General features: G+C 41.6%; 1 protein-coding gene and 1 pseudogene across 7 annotated transcripts in view; one reads left to right on the top strand and one right to left on the bottom strand.

Moving 5' to 3' along the window:
• The window catches only part of Pcdha4 (protocadherin alpha 4), a 431,954-nt gene that overhangs the window by 229,659 nt on the left and 178,548 nt on the right, over positions 1–23,747 (bottom strand). Inside the window, exon 1 of one of the 7 annotated variants that reach the window (XM_017600825.3) lies at positions 17,594–23,694. The exons of 4 other annotated variants lie outside the window; for them this stretch is intronic. In XM_017600825.3, coding sequence (XP_017456314.1) covers positions 17,594–19,963 — 2,370 coding nt within the window. In that variant the 5' untranslated portion in view covers positions 19,964–23,694. Of the gene's footprint in view, positions 1–3,412; positions 10,994–11,015; positions 13,401–17,593; positions 23,695–23,747 lie in introns of those variants that run through there. 2 more of the 7 variants (NM_053933.1, XM_017600827.3) reach the window with 2 other exon arrangements.
• Positions 6,591–6,723, top strand: LOC120098411 (U2 spliceosomal RNA; annotated as a pseudogene).

Genomic DNA, 23,747 nt, shown 5'->3' with positions numbered 1-23,747 from the left:
CTATATCTCACCTTCCTATGTATCCATCCATTTCATTAATATATGCTGACTCCTTGAAAGCAGTCAATTTAACATGAAATCATTACTAGAAATTATTAGAAAATTCATAATTTCAAGGCTCAGAAATTGGTGTTTTGTTTTGATAACAGAAACACTATAACAAAATTACTATGGTAATTTTTATCTTTATTCCTGTCTTCTTTTGGGTTTTATTCAAAGTCTGCCTACAGTTTCTCTTTCTTTCGCATATATCATATTTGTCTTTATAAGTATAAATTCATTAAGTTATTTAAACTAGAAATTTAATATTAGAGCCACTTCTAGATGACTTAGATCTTCAACATTTTCTGTTTGTCAAGAGTTTCTCCATGTTAAAAATTAATCAGATTATTTTCTAAGATATTTGCTATATATAGGATCTTCAGTTGGTGTTTGGTTTCTAGTAATACACTGCCAATGTTAAATTCATAAGCCACTAATTATTTTCAATTATTCTTCAGGATGGATCATATTTTAAAGGTAATATAGGTTGCTTCTATCCTCTTCCTTAAGATGGCCTTTGCTTAAACTTGGTTTTTATTGGCTGAAAATTGAACCTAAGGCCTTGAAACGTTCTCTACCACTGTGCAGTACCCTCAGCCTCAGATGGGGCTTTTAATAATTCCATCTTTCCCTGTAAAATATCATCATCATACACTAAAGTCACGACAAATATAAGCTTTGCCATTACTTCATCGTTAATGTCATCAGCTGGGCATGATCGGACTTCTTTTCAAATCTAAGCCAGGCAGCAGCACCCACATGTGGCCTGTCATCCCACCTTCTCCACTATTCTGACGTACGTTAAGCCTCACAATAACACAGAGCTGTCCCCTTTGTGAGAAGCTATCATCAAATAATTAACTCAGATCTATTTGCCATTCTTTGCCAGAAACTTTCCATTACAGAAGTTTGTGCAAACAAAAACAGCATTTGCTGGCCCAGGTGTCGTGGTGCACAACTTCAATCCCTGCACTTGGGAGACAGAGACAGAGGCAGAGGCAGGCAGATCTCTGAGAGTAGAAGGCCACCCTTATCTACAGAACATAGTTCCAGAACAGCCAGGGTGACAAGGGGACTTGAAAAGGGAAAACTAAACAAACAAACAAACAAACAAACAAACAGAAAGTTATTTGCTAACCAGTAAGTTTATATTTCAAAACTAAATTAACCAGATTTCTAAAAGTTGGTAGGTATTTGCAATAAACTAATTCTGTAGCAATAGCGACTTCTCAATTCTAAGATCTCCCTAAGGCTGCTCGGTGTATTATAAATATCCAAATAGCATGTTAGAGGGGATAGATGTAAAAGTAAATGCATAGGAAAACTTAAAAATGAAATAAAAAGGGTTCTAATATTTTTATATTAGGTGTATAATGGTTATTACATGTTATGCCCGCAGGTTTTACCAAAACAAAAAAAGAGGAGCAAAACCGTTTTCAGTGGCAAGGACACTCGTCTGTGGTAGACTACAGTGTCTGCAGACAATGAACACAAATGAAGAGTTTCATAATAGTAAATTTTTGTTTTTTTCTAAACAGAAAGTGTAAAGCAGCACAGAGCATGTTTTCTGACCAAACACACTCGGACTTTCAGGGCTGAGGGACTTCACAAGTATTACTCAATACAAACAACTTAAAGTGAAACAGCACTTGCCTTTTAGGGAAATGACACCATTATTCCTTCAAATTCCAATGTCAAACTTTGCTGGGAAATGAATAATTCTATATTCACACAATGCTCTTGGATGGGAATGGAAAGAAGTTTTTACTGTACTACTTTGTATTACAGTGGTTATGTCTATCCGAGTGAAAACACTACTAAAATGAAATTTTTAACACAAAAAATTTTAATTATGATAATGTTGACCCTCATAGAAGCAGAGGAGGTGGGGATAGGGGGTTTGTGAAGGGGAGATTGAGAAGTAAGATAAAATTTGAAATGTAAATAAATAAAATAACCAATAAAAATAAAACATTGGTGTGCAAATCTATTTAGATAAAGATTCAGTGAATTATTTACTATAAAAATATGACTGAAAAATAAATTAAACTTTTATATAAAGGTAAAATAATTATAATATAAAACAAAAAAGAAAAAGCATAGTTGATGGACTGTTGTAAAAAATACTGATGTAATCATAAAACAGTATATTAAAAATAAATAATTTTAAAAAGAAGAATAAATAATTTAACCCCGGGCTTGGTAGTTCATGCCTTTAATCTCAGCTCTAGGGAGGCAGAAGATGATTGAAAACTTGTGAGTTCCAGGCCAGCTGGCTTTCATAAGGAGTCCCAACCAACAAGGGCTACATAGTAATATCCTGTCCCAAACCTGACAAAAAGAAAAAATTTTATATGTCTTGCAATTTGTTCTATGTTGTGCCCTAAATTAAATGTGAGTGTACTTGTATAGTGATATACCATGAAAACATTTTACAAGCAGACTGTGGTCTCTCATGCCGGTAAATCAGTACCAGGGAGCCTAAAACAGAAGGATTCAAAGTTTGAGGCCAGCCTAGGAATCTAGTACTGTCAAGGCTAGTAGGGTGACATAGTTCACCTCCGTCTCAGAAAAATAAATAAGGAAAGAAACAAAAGTGTCTTAACAGAAATATTTCTTGCTATGCAAGCAGAAGGATCTGAGTTCAAGTCCCAAGAACCCATAAGCCACACGTGTAACCTCAGCACGCATGGCTGGGGCATGTTTACTGCTAGCCTACCTCCAGGTTCAGTGATAGAAACTAACTCAGGGGAATAAAACAGAGAGTGATGGCGCCTCCCCCTCTGGCCTCCATGAGCATAGGCAAATTCTCACACACACATACACCACACACATACATTACATGTCCACAAAAGACTCAAAAATATTTTAGGTTAAGAAAGTTGTTGGGCTTATTAATAAAACCTCCCACAGAATAACATTGACTGTGAGTCATATTTGGTGCAAAGAAATGTCCAAAAATAGAGCTTTTAAAAATGCATTTATTTTATTTTATGTGTATAAATGTTTTGCCTGGATTTATGTATGTGTACGATGTGTCTGTACAAGTCAACATGTGTTGGCTCCCCTGGAACTGAAGTTATAAATGGTTATAAGCCATCATGTGGGTAGAGGGAATTGAAGTCAGGTCCTCTTCGAGAAAAAGTGCTCTTAACCACTGAGCCAATCTCTTCATGACCCCACCCTCAAAACTTGTATTTTAAAGAATAGGGAATGGTACAGCGAAACGTTAACTATGAAATTTCTAGGCTAATTGTATGTGTATCGTTGGATTCTTCAAAGCTAAAATAACCACGGGGGGAAAACTTTACATATTCAATGATAAAGAATTAAGAGAAAAAATTCAGTGAGTACGATTTACAAAACTCACATTCTCTGAAGAGCTGGGTCCCTGAGGTAGGCTGGGGCTGAAGGCCATGAGGTCGGTCTTGGGTGGACCCTCTCCAGAGCACACCTTCTGTCGCCTCTGCTGCGAGTAGGACCAGGTCCCCACCTCACTAGAGCACACCAGCATGGGCTTCCCTGGAGCACAGACTCCATCTGTGGGTGTCGCGGAGCAGCGCAGCGCTGTGTACAACAGCAGGGTGAGCACCAACAAGCTGGACACCGCGCAGATGGCGATGATCAGGTACACGTTGACATCTATCAGTGTGGAGTCTGAACCAGAGGTTCCAACCAACACTCTGGATGAGACCTTCGGTGTCTGGCTGTTCTCCACTAGAGACACCAGAAAGGTGGCCGTAGCTGTCAGCGGTGGCTCGCCGTGGTCCTTCACCAGCACCAACAAGCGTTGACGTGGCATGTCCGCTTCATCCAGAACACGTGTGGTGCTGATCTCACCAGTATATAACCCCACGCGGAACGGGCTGCGCACAGCGCCTGTCGCTGGCTGCAGCTCGTAAGACAACCACGCGTTGTAGCCAGAGTCCGCATCCACTGCACGCACCTTCGCAACCACATGGCCGGAACTCACTGGCCGGGACAACAACTCAATAATTGCTCCTCCACCCTGAGGCCCCAGGAGCGCGGGTGCATTGTCATTCTCATCCAGCACAAACACCTGCAGAGTCACATTGCTGCCCAGGGCAGGCACACCAGCATCCCGCGCGCTCACCTGGAACTGCAGCAGCTCCAGTTCCTCATGGTCCAGAGGCTGCAGTGCGAACACCTTGCCGCTCTCGGCGTGCACAGACACATAGCTCGACAACAAGCGCTCGCCCACTCTCCTCTCCACCAGCGAGTAGGACACCAGCGCGTTCTCCTGCGCGTCCGCGTCCACTGCTGACACCGTGAAAATGTGCGCGCCAGGCGGATTATTCTCCTTCACAAACACAGTGTATTCAGGCTGCGCGAACGCAGGCACGTTGTCGTTCACATCAGCCACCTCCACAGACACGCTAGCCGTGGCCCACAGGGAGGGCGAGCCTCCATCGCGGGCGGTCACAACCACGTCATAGTTAGCGATGGTCTCTCGGTCCAGAGCTCTGTCCAGCACAAGTGAATAGTAATTCTTGAAAGTGGACACCAGTTTGAAGGGGATGTGGGGTGTCAAGGAGCAGGTCACCTGCCCATTGGCGCCTGAATCACGGTCTGACACGCTAATCAGGGCGATGACAGTCGCCAATGGAGCGTCCTCTTTGATAGGCAAAAAAATGGAGGTTATGGACATCTCAGGCACATTATCATTTACATCCACAAGTTTCACTATGACTTTGCAGTGTCCTGCTAGGGGGAATGAACTTCTATCCACTGCATCAATATTAATCTCGTATAATTTACAGTCTTCGTAATCCAGCTCGCCCTTAACCTTTATTTCTCCACTGGTAGAATTTATTGTAAATTTTGATTTTACACCATCAAGAACAAGATTACTGAAGAAATACAGTATTTCTTTATTAATTCCCTCATCCGCGTCTGAAGCGTTGAGTTTAATTACTAACGTCTCGTTGGGTGTGTTTTCTAACAATCTGACATTATAAACAGATCTATCAAACTCCGGAGCATTATCGTTTGCATCCAATACATCAATCAGTAACTGAACAGTACCTGTTAGTTCAGGTTTCCCTCCATCAGTTGCCATCAGCAACAAATGATGCTCTTGGGTTTCTTCTCTGTCTAGCGGCTTCTTCAAAACTAGGTGCAAAATGCTTGTTTCTTCTTCGTTTCGTTTAACATCCAAGTCGAAATATTCATTAGGATTTATCTTATAGTTCAAGGCTGCATTGGCTCCCACATCCAAATCAGATGCGCCCTCTACTGGAAACCGCGAGTCTGGCATTCTTGACTCCAAAATAAATAATCTTTGTTCAGGTCTGGAGAATGTAGGCGGGTTGTCGTTAATGTCCCTCACCTCCACCTCCACGTGGAAAACCTGCAGCGGCCTGTCCACGATCACCTCCAGGTGGATGCTGCACTCCGCGCTCTGCCCGCACAGCTCCTCCCGGTCGATCCGAGAATTCACAAACAAAATGCCATTCTGCAGATTTACCTCCAGAAGGTCTCTGCGGTCCTTGGACGCCACCCTGAACAGACGGGGCACCAGCTCCGCCAGCTCCAGTCCCAGGTCCTGCGCGATGCGGCCCACGAAGGTGCCGTGTTTGGCCTCCTCAGGGATGGAGTAGTGGAGCTGGCCGCTCCCTGCCTCCCAGGCTACGAGAAGCACAAAGGAGATCAGCAGGCGCCGAAATCCCGGACTTCCTCGCTGGGAATATACCATCGCAATCTTGTTCCACTTCTCCAATCTCTATTGCAGCACCACACAAAATCCTTTGAAAACTTCGTTCCAGTTTATTATAGATTGAATTCCTCGCTTTTTGTGAGCTTCTGTAGCAGAGCCTGAAATGGAAGATCCTTTTCCTAAGTAAAATGTACTCTCCGTATCCTTTTGACGTTGGAAGCTAAAAAAAAAAAAAAAAAATCTTGTGGTGTCTAGCGACACCATGTGGATAAAAGGGTAAGTACTTTGTTTCATTTTACTCACTTTTTATTAATGAATTATCTATCAATAATACTCAATTTCAGTTACATGCTTTTATGCCTCTATACATTTCTGTTCTCTGATTAGATGTCACTTTTTAACCAAGCTCCTATTTTAGTTGCATTACTTCCCAATCCGATAGATGTTCTGCGGATGATCTCCCAATTGGGCTTGACTTTATAACACAATCTAAAGTAAAACGGCGATATGAGCATACCACTGCATACGGATACAACGTCAGGAGACACCCCAAATAATTTGTCTATTTATTTATAGAGAAATGTATATTCAAAATGATGAAATAACTTTCATTAGTTATTAGCTCAGTAGTCTCTGTTGCTCAATAGCATCTTTTCCATACTTAGCTACAGCCTAGATTTTTAGTTTTTCTGTATTAACCTAATGGACATGAATTTCCTGGGTATTATTTGAACAGAATATTTTAGATTGTAATGTTCGGCACTTGTGATTTATTGATGCTATCTTCAAAAGAATTAAAACAGTTTTAATATGATACTAAGGTCCTTTTTGAATTTTATCCAAATTAATGAACATTTAGTCCTTTTTCAGCATCGCTTCTCGGCCTTTTGGCTAAGATCAAGTGTAGTCCTTTTTCAGCACCTAACAATTTTATGTATCACTGTAAGGTGAAGATTTTTTTAAATGAAAATAAATATTTTATTGGTTTTTTCTTTTCTCCATCTTTATTAAATTGGATATTTATTTACATTTCAATTATTACCTTTCCCGGTTTCCAGGCAAACATGCCCCCCTTGTATATAGGTGTTCCCCTCCACATCCTCCTCCCATTACCACCCTCCCCCCAACAATCCTGTTCACTGGGGGTTCAGTCTTGGCAGGACCAAGGGCTTCCCCTTCCACTGGTGCTCTTACTAGGCTATTCATTGCTATCTATGAAGTTGGAGCCCAGGGTCAGTCCATGTATAGTCTTTGGGTAGTGCCTTAGTCCCTGGAACCTCTGGTTGGTTGGCATTGTTGTTCATATGGGGTCTCAAGCCCCTTCAAGCTCTTTCAGTCCTTTCTCTGATTCCTTCAACGGGGAAACCAGCACCATTTGCTGAAAATGCTATCTTTTTTCCATTGGGTGGTTTTGGCTCCTTTGTCAAAAATCAAGTGACCATAGCTGTGTGGGTTCATTTCTGGGTCTTCAATTCTATTCCACTGGTCTATCTGCCTGTCCCTGTACCAATACTATACAGTTTTTATCACTATTGCTCTGTACTACTGCTTTAGTTCAGGGATAGTAATTCCCCCAGAAGTCCTTTTATTGTTGAGGATAGTTTTAGCTATCCTAGATTTTTTTGTTATTCCAGATGAATTTGCAAGTTGTTCTGTCTAACTCTCTGAAGAATTGGATTGGTATTTTGATGGGGATTGCATTAAATCTGTAGATCACTTTTGGTAAAATGGCCATTTTTACTATATTAATCCTGCCAATCCATGAGCATGGGAGATCTTTCCATCTTCTGAGATCTTCTTCAATTTCTTTCTTCAGAGGTCTCTTCAGAGGTTTCTTGAAATTCTTATCATACAGATCTTTCACTTGCTTGGTTAAAGTCACACCGAGGTATTTTATATTATTTGGGACTATTATGAAGGGTATCGTTTCCCTAATTTCTTTCTCGGCTTGTTTCTCTTTGGTGTAGAGGAAGGCTACTGATTTATTTGAGTTAATGTTATATCCAGCCACTTTGCTGAAGGTGTTTATCAAGTTCAGTAGTTCTGTGGTGGAACTTTTGGGATCACTTAAATATACTATCATATCATCTGCAAATAGTAATATTTTGACTTCTTCCTTTCCAATCTGTATCTAAGGTGAAGATTTTAATTGTCCAGATGTCATACAGTTTTAGTAAGCAACTTGGCACTATTTTCAAGACACAGCATCTAAGTAGCAACCGTGGAAATTGTTTAATCATTTAACATACATTTAGCCAATAAGTTGGAATCCTAATAATGATTAAGATATAGTGTGTCACAAAAATATTTAGGCTCTAGTAAAAGTACTGATATAGTCAATGAAGAAAAGGCATTCCTAGTATGAAAGATAGCTTACATTTTATGCAGATATATAGAAAATAAAAGTCTCTGAACTTTTATAAGTCTCATCCTTGCAGCTGTTGAAATTATGACCTGTATTTGCCATTCTCTAGTTGAGGGCTTGAGAGTTGCTTTCTCAATGATGATATTCTTAATCACACAGAAGACACAGGACTCTCCTAAGCCATTCTAAGTCAGATAGTAAAGAATTCCCTTTGGGCTGTTCTAGCTCTCTGTTCTCTTTTTTTAGGCATTTAGTTGTAGCCAGGAGTGGTGGTGCATGCCTTTGAGCCCAGCACTCTATGACTTATTTTACTTTTTGTTGCCATATGAAGTAGTATAAAAGTAATGAACAAGAGATACAAAATCAGAACACTAATTAATTACAGATAGTTCAGGAGTGAAAAAGAAAGTAAAGAAATTAATATTTATTTCAATTCATTCTTTCTCATTGATATAATGTATATTTTCAAATGCATGTTAAGCAAATATTTAAATAGATTACGATTTTCTGAAAGAAAATGTCATTCAAGACAACTGCAACTTTCCTTGTACAGGTTATAGAGTTTAATTCAATATTATTGGACTTAATAAGAAGAAAGTTATGAGAAGAAAAACGTTCTGATAGATGATTCAGTGACATGAGAGACCACAAATAACTATAATTCTTATGGTAATTAAATTCATTAAAAGGAGATAATTTCGCTTAAAAAAACTACTTTTTTTAAAAAAGCAAAGCAAGGTTCTAAAATTTGGAGGGCACTGACCAAAGTCAGGAATTCAGTTGATTTGTACCTAGATTAATAAGAAAAGAACCAGGCATGCCTTTAATCCCAGCATTGCAGAGGCAGGAAGATCTCAGGGATTAAGTCTACCCTGGTCTGTAGAGCAAACTTTGGGACAACCAGGGCTGCACAGAGAAATCCTATTTCAAAAAACAAAGAAGAGAAGGAAGAAGAAATAATTACCAAGTAAGGGGAAAGTTGCAACAACATAAGCATCAGGCAGCAAAGAGCGTGAGTGACTTAAAAGGACAAGTAGATATATATGAAGTATATGGTGAGAAAATTTAACATATGTATGGTGATTCTCAGAAGAAAGTAATGTAATGTAGGAGCAATATTTGAGGGTATGCTAATAAATATTATTTTTAAATTGATAAAGAATCATTTCACAGGTACAAAAGGTCATTAAAAAGACTTCAGGGAGATTTTTAAAAGTAATTCAAAACTGATCAGGTAATACAAAGGCTGTTGACAATTTTCAAACAAAAAAAGAATCTTTTGCTTTGGTTTTTTCAAGACAGGGTCTCTCTGTATAGATCTGGCTGTCTTAGAACTCACTCTGTAGACCAGGTTGGCCTCAGAGATCCACCTGCATCTGCCTCCCAAGTGCTCAGATTACAATCTTGTGTCACCACAACCTCATCAAGAAAGAATTTTTAAAGGAGCTAAAGAAGAAAAAAAGTCATAATATTTCAATGATAAATTTGGTAGTCATCATCTCATGAAAGGACCATAGAAAGTTATCTTGAAAGTGGTAGGGAACAATACTTCCAACTAAGCACTAAATACCTAACAAAACTATTTCTCAGAGGTGGCATTTAAATACATCTGAATATACAAAAGCATGGAGATTTCTTCACTATCAGACCATAGGAAAAGAAATACTCAAGAACCCTTTTCAGAAGAAAGATGAACTCAGAAACACAAGCATAAATTAGTATTAACAGTACAAAAGTAATAACTGTATGTCAAGGATCTATGCATAATTCAAAAGCACAAGTGTAACATAAATTGGGCAGCAGATACACAGAATGGTTCCCTAAGCTCCCAGCACTCTCCCAACATTACAATACATTGCAAGTATTGGTTTATGCCTCTACAAGTCAACAGTGTGCCTTATAATCTCTAGGAAATGAAAGAGAAAATTAAAAGAATTTATGACTTTAAAACACACATCAGAGCTACAGACATCAGCAAGATGTTGTCATATGAAGTTCTAGACCTCCTTTTCCCTAAGGAGAGAGAGGCACATTGTCAAGAAGAATATACCACCCCTGTTCCAATCCTGAGAGACCTAAAAATGAAGCCAGAAGCCCCTGAACTTCAGACAAGCTCAAAACTGCTGTTTCAAAGCAGGTGAAAAACACAAGGAACTTCTCATCATAGAGTTTTCTCCCAGTAAAATACCGCCCTGGCGAGAGGAAGCAACAGCTTCTAGCTTCTCTCGAAGGAGTGTGGAAGAGTGGACCTCGAATTCTACATCCTAACGTTCAGAGGGTAGAGCACTACCCAAAGGCTGGGTTTCAACAGAGATGGAGTTTTAACCAACTGCACAGAAATTTTGGATTGAAGAACACGATTGACTGAAAACTTCAGGAGAGCAGTTATACATACAGGACCAAGCAAAAGGAGCAGAGGCCTCAAGGATGGAATGTTTGCTCCTGAAGATTGTCAAAGCTAAAAGGGAACCTTGAAGAATGAAGAACTAAGAGACTTAATGGTTGTTTGGGGTGTTTGTTTGTTTATTTTTTGGTGAGCCAATATTTGCATTGTGTTATTCACAGAAAGAAGAGAACTGCAGAAATCTTTGGAATTATGTCTTAAACTCTCGAAATCTGAGGATGAAATGGATGGTGAGGACCAAGAATCTTAGCATAGTTCAGAGAGGAAGAGACTGAGTAAAGCCACATCTACAAACTAATTGTCAAGAATCAACCACAATAAAGACAGAATTTTGACGGCAGCTGGATCACCATAAAGCTTATCAGCAGATTTCTCGGCAGAAATTTTGCATGCTAGAAGATATAGTCAAACTCCCAAAGGAAAACTTTCATCATGCAAGAATCCCAAATCCAGTAATAAATAAATCTGTGAAGAAAGTGATAACAAGCCACTCACGAAAAGGCAGGTTAAAGACAATAAAAACTAACCTTTCCAGAGGAATCCTCTGTGGACTGCAATTGATCCTCTCTGTCCCTTGAATCAGATAGACTGGGACTAAAGGCCATGAGGTCGGTCTTAGGTGGGTACTCTCCAGAGCACACCCTTTGCCTCCTTTGCTGAGAGTATGACCAGCTCCCCACTGCGCTGGAGCACACCATTACTGGTTTTGGAGGCCCGCACACGCTCTCACTGGGGACAGTGGAGCAGCGCAGGGCACTGTACAGCAGCAGCGTGAGCACTAACAGGCTGGATACTGCACAGATGGCGATGATCAGATACACGTTGACATCCACCAGTGACGCCTCCGCGTTTGTGACTCTTGTGGACACTCGCGATGGAGCCTTTGGTAGCGGGCCATTCTCTACCAGCGACACCAACACTGTGGCAGTAACCATCATTGCTGGGTCGCCATGGTCCTTCACCAGCACCAGAAGGCGCTGACGCGGCGAATCTGCTTCATCCAAGCTGCGCGTAGTACTAATCTCGCCCGTATATAGACCCACACGGAATAGGCTACGGGAATTGCCTTCTGACGATTGCAGCTCATAAGAGAGCCATGCATTATAGCCAGAGTCCGCATCCACCGCGCGCACTTTGGCCACCACATGGCCCGCACCTACTGATCTGGACACTAGCCGGCTCACGATTCCACCAGAGATTCCTGCCTCGGGTTCCAGCAGGGTGGGCGCGTTGTCGTTCTCATCCAGCACAAACACCTGCAGAGTCACATTGCTGCCCAGGGCAGGCACACCAGCATCCCGCGCGCTCACCTGGAACTGCAGCAGCTCCAGCTCCTCATGGTCCAGAGGCTGCAGTGCGAACACCTTGCCGCTCTCCGCGTGCACAGAGACATAGCTTGACAGCAAGCGCTCGCCCACCCGCCGCTCCACCAGCGAGTAGGACACCAGCGCGTTCTCCTGTGAGTCTGCGTCCACCGCGGATACCGTGAAGATGTGCGCTCCAGGTGGGTTGTTCTCCTTCACAAACACCGTGTATTCAGGCTGTGCGAACGCAGGGGCATTGTCGTTCACGTCAGCCACCTCCACGGACACACTGGCCGTGGCCCACAGCGAGGGCAAGCCCCCATCCCGGGCTATCACTACCACCTTATAGTCAGCTGTGGTCTCCCGGTCCAGGGCGCTGTCCAACACAAGCGAATAGTAATTCTTGAAAGTGGACACCAGCTTGAAGGGGACCTGAGGAGTCAGGGAGCAAGTAACCTGCCCATTGACACCCGTGTCCGGATCAAACACACTGATGAGTGCGATGACAGTTCCCACCGGAGCATTCTCTCTGATTGGAAGTGATAGAGATTTGAATTCCAACTCTGGGGCGTTATCATTGATGTCTTCAACTTGTACAATAACTTTACAGTGTCCAGAGAGGGGAAGTTGTCCCTTGTCAATTCCCTCTATGAGAATTTCATAGGATGTGCATTCTTCAAAATCAATGTATCCCTTTACAGCGATCTCTCCGGTAACCGGGTCTATGTGGAATTTGTTTTTCACATTTGGTGAAATATCTGTAGAAAATGAATACATAACTTCCCCATTGGCGCCTTCATCTAAATCTGAGGCATTGACTTTGACTACCAATGTCCCATTTGGGACGTTTTCTGGTAATTTCACGGTATAGAGAGATCTGTCAAAAACTGGAGAATTATCGTTGGCATCCAGCACTGTGATGAGTAACTGAACACTGCCAGTCAGCTCGGGCTTTCCTCCATCCGTGACAGTGAGCACTAAAAATAACTCTGGAGTTTCCTCCCGGTCTAAAGATTTCCGTAATATAAGCCCAAGACCTTTTACCCGTTCACTGTTGGTTGGTTTTTCCAAAGAAAAGTAATCATTTGGACTTAGTCTGTAAGTCAGCACAGCATTGATTCCGATATCTGAATCTGAAGCGCCCTCTAGTGGAAACCAAGTGTCAAGTGGCCTTGATTCTGCGATGAACAGATTCTTTTGTGTGGTTGGGAACGTGGGAGGGTTGTCGTTAATGTCCCTCACCTCTACCTCCACGTGGAAAACCTGCAGCGGCCTGTCCACGATCACCTCCAAGTGGATGCTACACTCCGCACTCCTCCCGCACAGCTCCTCCCGATCGATCCGAGAATTCACAAACAAAATGCCATTCTGCAGATTTACCTCCAGAAGGTCTCCGCGGTCCTTGGACGCCACCCTGAACAGGCGAGGCACCAGCTCCGCCAGCTCCAGCCCCAGGTCCTGTGCGATGCGGCCCACGAAGGTGCCGTGTTTGGCCTCCTCTGGGATGGAGTAGTGGAGCTGGCTGTTTCCTGGCTCCCAGATTGCAAGAAACAGAAAAGAGAGAAGCAGGCGCTGGGATTCCTGGCCACTTCCCCAGGAAAATTCCATTTCAAGTGCACAATGCTTTGTTCTGTTAGGGATTCTCTCTCAGAGCTAGGAGGATTCTTCTAATCCGTCAGTCCATCGCCACTGCATCCGCCATTGTTCCGATTCGGGATGGTAAATACAGCTTTCCGGGAAGAATGGAAATGGTTTTTCTTTCAGTCTGCCTTCTGTATGATCTGTTTTACGGTAAAGAGCGACACCATGTGGCTCCAGACTGTAAGTATGATTTCCGGAAGTCCACACCACTAGAAGCTGTCTTGTTTATTCTTTCACCCTTTCCAAATAGGCTTCCCGTTTCGCAAAATAGAGACATATTTTATAGATCTTCTTCTGTGTCAGTGATTGTATGTGACCTTTCGCTTTGCCAGAGCATCAACTTCTAATACAGTGGAAATTGATGTAGATTTTTTTTCGTGTAGGTTTTAAGTCTTTACAGAGAGCAAGCTGTTGTTAATTCAAACTTGGTAAACATGTAGTGATGCGGTGCAGATTAGGAAAATTCAAGACAGATTCCGAGTGAGCGGTTCAGTCTGTAGCAATTTAACAACCCCGCCAAACTATAGACATTTCACGACTAAAACAACTGGACAGTTATTTTTACACTTTTTGATAACTTGAAGTACGAAGACTGCATGCTTGGTTCGTTTGTTTGATTCTAATTACTCCTTTGCAACCGTTTAAGTATCTGTGCAACCTTTTGAAATAATTCTTTTAAAGATATTGTTGTATTTTAATATGTGGTTCCTCTGAAGTATTTGAATAATGTTTGTTGAATATTTACCCAACACAACTGGTTTCCTTTTCTTTTCATTTTTGAGGCTGGGTTTTATTTAGCCTAGACTATCTTGTAATTCAAAATTACCGAAGTTTACCTGAAATGTCTGATTCCCCTGCCCGAAGTGCTGGATTATGGGCATACACCACCGTAAGTTTCGTGGGATGCTGGGCACAGAACTCATAGCTTCTTGCAAACTAGGCGAGCACTCTAGCAACTGACCTACATTTTTAGCCCAGGGTCATTTCTTAATTTCTTAAAAAATATTTAACTCAAGTTCTAAACATATGGCATCTCAACATTTTAATTTTATGGAGATACAAAATCCAAGGTGAGAGGTGTGGCACAGACCTTCAGTCCTAATGCTTGAAAGACGGACACGGGCAGATCAGAGACAAGATTTTGAGCCCAGGCTGGTCTACAGAGCAAGTTCCAGGACAGCCAGAGCCACACAAAGAAATCATGTCTCAAAACATGAACAAAATACTAAAAATAAAATAAAATTAATATATCAAAAAACAAAAACAAGAAACTAAAATTTACATGATATTGACCTAAAGAGGATATATTTTAACATAGAAAGCCTGTGTTTTACCTTAATTTTTAAGCCAAAATTTGCCAGGCATGATCTTGATTCATCCATGTCTAAGTAGACAACGGAGATATTCCCAACAAACAAGATAATTTCCTATACAACCGTAACAAAGAAAGAGTGGGCGGAAGTGACCATCTGAAGTCTCCTGTAGAATGCTAACAGGTGAGGAGATGGTTCAAGTGGCCATCTGCAGACTCCCTTTCATCCTAAATTCATAATTTTCTTTTTTCCATTTTTGTTTAGAAATCAAGTTATTTTTAGAAAACTCAAACTGTCAAAAGTAATTTCAAGCTCCCTCTCTCTATAAAGATCATCGTTTTTTTCCTTTCTCTCACTCACATGAAACTAATTTCTGAGTCAAAACAGAAAAAACATACTCTCACTGAGAACCCAAAGACTTTTTTTAATTATCAAAAGTCTGTAATTATTCTGGGCTGACACCCTGGAAGAAGTCAGAAGAAGTATCCTCCCTTTGTTTTACTTACAGAGCCTATGCATCTACAGAATAAAAACTAATACTTGTGGCAGTTGATCTTTCTGTTAACTTGATTTTCAACAATCCTGATGGAAACAAACCTCAGGACATATCTGTGAGGGATTTGCTAGACTATGCTAATTGAGGTGAGAAGATTGATCCTGAACATGGGCAGCAGCATTCCCCTGCTGGAGACTTGCTTTGAAAAAAAGTAGAAAGCAACAGAGGATCAGCACTCATCATTCTCTACTTCCTACTACAGGACAAGATGACCTGCTGGCAAGACTTCCCTATTGTGATGGACAGTAGTAACCCCAGAACCATGAACCAAAATAAACACTTCTTTCCTTGAGTTAATTTTATTAGCACATTATCGCCACGACAAAAGAAATAATACAATATTCATTTGAAATAAATATTTATTAATATTCACTATGGGGACAATGGGACGGATTAGTGGGTAAAAAGCACTTGCCATGCAAAACTGGCAATCTTAATTTGATTCTTAAACTCAGAACACATAGAAGGATAGGGTCAACTCCCTCAACTTGTCTTCTGATCTCTATATGTGTGATATATACATTAATTAATTAGTTAATGAAAACTTACTTTTTATAGTATATATACTTCAAATCATATTTGCCCAAGGTCAAGACCAACAGGGGCTGCTTGAGACCCTATCTCAAAAACTTTCAAACATGTCCTGTTGAAAGTCTTCTTAATCAAGAATTTCAAGAAGAGCTGCATTAGAAGACTGAAGTCCCATATTCAATGACCCTGCAACCTACAACAGGATGATAGCAGACTGATAAAATATGATTCTAATTGAGGTTGGACATGCTGTGGCAAGTACTTGATGAATGAAGGAACAGAAAAGGGTGACTCCAGGAAAGAACATAGAAATAAACATGAGGAATGATAAAGAAAACATGTATCTCGGCCAGGTGCAATCGTGCACCCCTTTGGTTCCAGCACTCAGAAGGCAAAGACAGGCAGATCTCTGTGAGTTCAAGGCCAGCCTGATCTACCTAATGAGTTCCAGGACAGCTAGAGCTACATAATAAGAGCTTGGCTTTAAAAACGAAAACAAAACAATGTATCTCGCACGTTAGACTGCCCACAATGCCATGATCCTTAACCAGGTTTTATTTTGCTATTATTTCTCTCCGGTACCAAGGGAAATTGAACACAATTCCATGTCTTATTTTTGGGAGAAATGAACATATACATTGGAAAAATAACTGGAGAATAGTCTTGTTTTAATTTTATTTGGTGTCAGATGTTTGAAGATATCTACCAAGTGCAAGGCAGATATATATTCACAGAGCCAAACTGAAAATAACTTCTCAAGATTAATTATACATTATATTTTTATGTCGTTTTGGCTGTCCTGGAATTCACTCTGTAAAACCAAACTGGCCTTGAACTCATAGAGATTCTCCTGCCTCTCCCTCCCGAGTGCTGGAATTAAAGGTGTGTACTAGCACAACCAGCAGAAATTAAAATAGTTTTCAGTTGGGTAAAATGAGGGCACAGCAATTTCAGACCTTTGTTTTGCTTTGATTTCTCATTAATGGAAATATTTAAAATACCACTGTGGAGAGGCTGGGAAGATAGCTCGTGGTTAAGAGCACTTGTGTGTATCACTCACACACATAATCCTAAATTTTTCATTAAAAACCACTGTGGAATGAAAATTTAATACTCCCACAACATATTTAAATGCTTTTAAAATAATATTTTTAATCTAGTGGTGCATTCCTTTCCATTTGGGCAATTTGTTGAAAATAAGTCTCTATGTAATTTTTAAACAACCATACCAGTAAAACCTCTTCGTTGTTAACCTCTTTTATGTAGTTGTAAGAATGTCAATGTCCCATGAGTGATAGGTCAAAGAAAAGTTCTTACTAATGACCTTCTCTGAATACAAAGCCTGAATAACAACTTAGAAACTGAGCCACTGCTCATTCTTCTGGCACATCCTAGAAATCCCAGGGAAAGAGGCAAAGATATTGAAGCTTTGCACAGAGATTAGTGGACAAGAGGGAATAAAATGCCCTAAATACTGTAATTCACACAAGATAAAAATGGTTTCCTTGGTACCCAGACAGTCATAAAATGATCCTACTACTGTATTTATCAACAGATACATTTTAAGTGTGGATCTCACCCCTTGTCCATTCAGTACACACTTTAGTCATGAGAACCCACAGTTTTAATGATAATATTAGCGAGTGTAAAGTGCATTGCAGAAAGAACATAAATAGAATAGTTCATTTTAATGCATCTCCCAAAAAAAAAGAAAATACTGGCATATAAATGTGAATATTTTAGGGGGAAAATTTACTCACTTTGACGGAGAAATCGATGTCTCCAACCAGTTTGTCCTCTTTATCTTGATTAACTGGGCAGGGTGTAAGACTTGGGCTAAAGGCCATGAGGTCGGTCTTCGGTGGGCCCTCTCCAGAGCACACCCTCTGTCTTCTCTGCTGCGAGTAAGACCAGGTACCCACCGCGCTGGAGCACACCAGCATAGGCTTCCCAGGCCCGCCCTCTGCAGGCGCTGTGGAGCATCTAAGTGCAACATACAGCAGCAGCGTGAGCACCAGCAGGCTAGACACGGCACAGATGGCGATGATCAGGTACACGTTAATATCTACAAGTGAAGCCTCCCTGCCCGCAGAATCCACCAAGGCCCGGGATGGGGTGTTTGGCATGTGTCCACTCTCCACCAAAGACACCAGCAAGGTGGCTGTTGCTGTCAGCACCGGCTCGCCATGGTCCCTCACCAACACTAATAGGCGCTGTCGCGGGGCATCTGTTTCATCCAGGACACGTGTGGTGCTGATCTCACCAGTGTACAGACCCACGCGGAAGGGAAGACGTCCACTGCCCGCTGCCGACTGCAGCTCATAAGAGAGCCACGCATTGTAGCCAGAGTCTGCATCCACCGCGCGCACCTTTGTCACCACGTGTCCTGAACTCACTGTCCGTGACACCAGTTCGCTCACTGCACTGCCTGCTTGAGGCCCCAGCAGTGTGGGCGCATTGTCGTTCTCATCCAGCACAAACACCTGCAGAGTCACATTGCTGCCCAGGGCAGGCACACCAGCATCCCGCGCGCTCACCTGGAACTGCAGCAGCTCCAGCTCCTCATGGTCCAGAGGCTGCAGTGCGAACACCTTGCCGCTCTCCGCGTGCACAGACACATAGCTCGACAGCAAGCGCTCGCCCACCCTCCGCTCCACCAGCGAGTAGGACACCAATGCATTCTCTTGTGCATCTGCATCCACCGCAAACACCGTGAAGATATGCGTACCTGGTGGATTGTTCTCCTTCACAAACACTGTGTATTCAGGCTGAGCAAACAGGGGCGCATTGTCGTTCACATCAGCCACCTCCACGGACACGCTGGCAGTAGCCCACAGAGAGAGCGAGCCCCCGTCCCTGGCAGTCACAACCACGTCATAGTTAGCGATAGTCTCTCGGTCCAAAGGGCTGTCCAGCACGAGTGAATAGTAATTCTTGAAGCTGGACACCAGCTTGAAGGGGACTTGAGGGCTCAGAGAGCAGGTCACCTGTCCGTTGGCTCCAGAGTCACGGTCGGACACACTGATCAGGGCGATGACAGTGCCAGGCGCAGAACTTTCTAACACAGGAAGTGATAGTGACTTGATGACCAATTCAGGCGCATTATCATTGAGGTCCACAATTTCAACTAGAACCGTGCAGTGATCTGTCATTGGGGGAGTTCCCTGGTCTGCTGCCTCTATCTGGATTTCAAAAGATTTGGTTTCCTCAAAATCTATGTTGCCTTTCACAGTGATGTATCCATTGACCGGGTCTAAGTGGAATTTTGACAGGATCTCAGCTGACATATCCGGGTGAAAAGAATATACAATGTCCTTATTTACTCCTTCATCCAAATCAGTGGCGTCAACATCCACAACTACAGTTCCATTTGGAGCATTTTCGGGCAATCTGACCTTGTAGAGTGTCTTCTCAAATGCTGGGGCGTTGTCGTTCACATCTAGGACAGTGATTTTCACTTGAGTGCTGCCAGTGAGCTCAGGTTTCCCACCATCAACTGCCGTTATCAATAAATGATGTTCAGAAATATCCTCTCGGTTTAAAAGTTTTTTCAACACCAGTCCCAGAGATCTAATTTCCTCGTCTTTTCTTTTGACGTCCAAAGAAAAATACTCACTGGAGTTAAGACTGTAAGACAATAACGAATTTGTTCCGATGTCTGCATCTGATGCGCCCTCTAGCGAAAATCGGGAGCCAAGCTGTCGAGATTCAGAAATAAACAGATTCTTGGAGGCCGCTGGAAATACTGGCGGGTTGTCGTTAATGTCCCTCACCTCTACCTCCACGTGGAAAACCTGCAGCGGCCTGTCCACGATCACCTCCAAGTGGATGCTACACTCCGCACTCCTCCCGCACAGCTCCTCCCGGTCGATCCGAGAATTCACAAACAAAATGCCATTCTGCAGATTTACCTCCAGAAGATCCCCGCGGTCCTTGGACGCCACCCTGAACAGGCGGGGCACCAGCTCCGCCAGCTCCAGCCCCAGGTCCTGCGCGATGCGGCCCACGAAGGTGCCGTGTTTGGCCTCCTCTGGGACGGAGTAATGGAGCTGGCCGCTCCCTGCCTCCCAGGCTGAGAAGAGAAGAAGCCAGAGCAGCAGACGCCGATCTTTTCTCCAAGAAAACACCATCGCAAGACCCTTCCGGATGTTTGGTTGCTCTCACACCGATCCAAAATTTCTTGAATGTTTTCAGTTTCTTATTCTTCACATCTTAAAACACCTTACCGTTACCATTTTGTCTGAGACAATGACAAAAAGGATGGTGTGGATGTGTAATACCGACAGCGTTTCTTTTAGGAAGGAACTTGCGGTGGACAGCGACACCAAGTGGCTAAATGCGTAAGTATTCAATGTGCTTATATTTCCTCTATGCCCAATTTGAAAGGTTGCAGCATTGATTTTGACCTGTGATTTCCTTCAAATAGTTAGCAAAGTGTTTGTTTATCAAAACATGGCCTTCATACTATTCAGCTCATGGCATCACTACTAATAATGGAACTTCCTGTGTAATAAGCGGCACACTGTTTTCTGTTTCTCTTCGGAGTTTTCCCATTAAAATTTCACAACAGTTTTTTAAGATGTATTTTAATATAGTTCACTGTTTACAGGACATACAGCTTAAACAATTTAAAAGGATCTTTACCTGATGGTGTCTGAGTGAAATCTCCATTTTAAATGCCAGACATTTTATAGAAAGGTAAGTCTTTGATATTTGTGACAACGAAGATATAAGACATGAAAATATGTGATAAATGTGTGCATATGTACTAGTGTATGTTTTATATAATTCTGGAAATTTACAACATACATGACAATAAGCTCAACTGCATTTATTAATTTAGAACATTTGTAAAACACCCTCTAGTCCTTTATTCAACCACCGTACCCTTAATAACTGTCTTAACTAGTACTTCTATAAATAAGTCAGGTCTCATCCATTCACCTTCTCACTTACTGGGGATTTAGCCTAGTGCCTTGAGAACCTAGGCAGGAACTCTGCCACTGAGCTGTACCCCCAGCCCAGAGTCAGTCTTACAGTGAAATTCTTTTGTAACAGAATTTCCTGTCACAGGACAATCCTGTGTGGTTGGGATGTTATACTCACGTCACACCGAGTAAGAACATTTTCTAAATGTCCACACAGTTTACACATTGTGCATGTATACATTTAAATGACTGAAAAATGAAATGAATGTGGGTTTAATGATGGCCACTCTGGATGAATTTCTGCATCAAGTAACTTTCAAAAAGTTCTATGTTGCTAAGTACTATGATGTACACCCATCACAGTAAAAAAAGAGCTAGTAACACTCTTTCTTTGATAGTCCCTCCTAACTCAGAACAACATCCTAGGACTTAGGAGGCTAAAGCAAAAAGATCTTGAGTTGAAGGTCAGACTAAAACCAGGTCCCAGCCCAAAAATAAACAAACAGGACCTGAGAGATGGCTCAGTGGGAAAATCACATGCTGTCAAGTAAGCCAACATTATTTTAATCCCTGTGACCCAATGAGTCCTGAAAATTGTTATCTTCTAACTGCCACAATCACACCGTGGGATGAATGCACACTCACACATGTACATACACACAATTGAAATAAATGTTAAAGAAAGAAAAAAGTTGAACGTGTTTTAAATTTTAAAATTTACAAAAGAAAAAATAGCTTTGCAATATGAGTCACTAGGCAATATATACAGGACTGGGTAATGGAATATTCTGAAGATCGATGTGAATTCACTAATAAACAGAAAAAACAAAATAAAACAAAAACCACTAATAAACATGAGGTATGAGTCATCTTAAAGTTGGCCCTGAATATTCATGGAAAGTGCAAATTTAAATATTTATGTAGGGAAAAGTCCAGATTTCTGCTTATGGGCAGAACACTTCAAAGAAGAACATAACGCATAATTAAAGTATTAGAAAGAAACGTTTCCATACAAGGTTTGTTTTCTGTGTTTCATTGAATAAAATCCAGTATTCAATTAAGTCATAGTTTATCATCTGTATTTAGAATAAAATAAATTATAACTATTACACTGGAAATTGATGAATATTTAAATTGACCTTTAAAAAAGAATAAGTCTATTAATGATATTTATTAATAACAAACAAATAATGTTAATAGATTCTACTGTGACAACTCATAAAAAGTTAGAGACACGACTCTAAAAGTGTCTTTGTTCTTCTCAGTGCTAGGGACTGAACTGAGGGCTTCTCGTCCATTATAGTAGTTTTACTATTGGGGTTTTGTTTTGAGTCAGGGCCTCATTGTATATCTCTGGCTGGAACTCACTTTGTAGACCAGGGTGGCCTCAAACTCAGAGATCTACCTACCACTGCCTCCTGAGTCCTGGGCTAAAATGCACCACCATGCCTGACCTCATCCATTATGGGGCAAGCGCCCTCCCCCTCTGCTCTCCCCCTAGTCTAAAATTATGTTTTTAAAGATTTTTTATTTTATATGTATGAGTGATTTGCCTTCGTCTATGCATATGCAGGCTAGGTGCCTAAGGTGCCAACTGGAGTTATGGGTGGTTGTAAGTCACAGGGTGGCTCACAGGAACCAAATGCAGGTCCTCTGTAAGAGCAGTCAGTCATCTTGTTTCTGAACAGTGTGCTTCTAAGAGAACAGTGTGTGTCTAAGGGTCACTGTAGATATCACTCTGATGATCATATCTTAGAAGGTTAATTTGAAAACGAAATACAAATTGTAAAACATTGTGGACTTCAAATTTATGGAGAACTTTTCTCATTTTCAAGGAGATAATGCACTTCTAATATTAAGACTTATCAGCTCTGGGAAGATTATAGGATTCCAATAGGAGTGGAGTCTACTTAAAGTTCAAGATACACCCACCAAATTGTCAACTCTGATACAATCAGATTCCCGGACTGACAGGGATGGGGTAAGCAATGGTTGAGGCTAAGATCCCTTAGTGTAGTAATGAAGTTAGTTCATCAATGTGCTCATGAATCCACTGAAAGGCAGCAAATGCTTAAGTGCCAGAAAACAGTTTTAGACAGGTACCTCACCTAAATACATCTTTCTTTGGATGGGGAAAAAGAGATCCTTCACATGTGTAGCATTCACTGGTCAGGTCCTATGTCTTAAATATCCACTTCAGGATTTTCTGGTGGAAACTCAGTCAGACAAGCCAGGCCTTCTATTTTGGGCAAACTCCAGTTCCAGAAGAAACAAACTAGCCAGATGAAAGGGTAAGTCAGGATGATGGGAAGTGTAAACCGGCTTAGAATGAGAGGTGGCCTGCATGTTCACAGAAGGAATTCACATGAACTAACCTAAGGGTGCTGACTGTTTGACCAATACTCTTCACTTTCATAAAGAATAGGGAAAGACCTGGATGCTTGGCCACCCAATTTGTATTCAGACAAAGTGTAACTATTCAGCCCTATTGGCATGGAACTTGCTGAGTAGGTCAGGCTACACTGGAGCTCACAGTGATCCACCTGCCTCTGCCTCCCAAATGCTACTATTTAAAGGCATGCTTCATCACACTCATTGGGCTGGAATTAAAAGTTCAAACTCCAACCCACAAAAGGTAGAGAGAACCACCTACACAAAGTTGTCCTTGAGGCCCACACACACTGTAGGGCTACAACCACACACCGACATCATGCACACCCACGATTATAAATAGATATCAGGTTTCCCATTTTTTCAATGATTCAAGGTCGAGTTATTCACACATAGATTTAGTTATGAACCTAACTATAAAAGTAAGGTGTTTAAGAGAATTGTTCAATGTGCAAGAATTTGATACTCATGACAGCATCTCATGACAGCACAGTGATACAAAATGAAAGTATAGCTTTGGGTCTAAGTAATGAATAGAAATCATAACCAATATAGAAATAATGATCTTCTTAACAAGAAAAAAATTAAAGACCTA

Source organism: Rattus norvegicus, chromosome 18 (genome assembly GCF_036323735.1).
Source record: "Rattus norvegicus strain BN/NHsdMcwi chromosome 18, GRCr8, whole genome shotgun sequence".
NCBI classification, from domain to species: domain Eukaryota; kingdom Metazoa; phylum Chordata; class Mammalia; order Rodentia; family Muridae; genus Rattus; species Rattus norvegicus.
The sequence above is the reverse complement of the archived record's forward strand: the minus strand, read 5'-3'. Positions and strand labels throughout refer to the sequence as shown.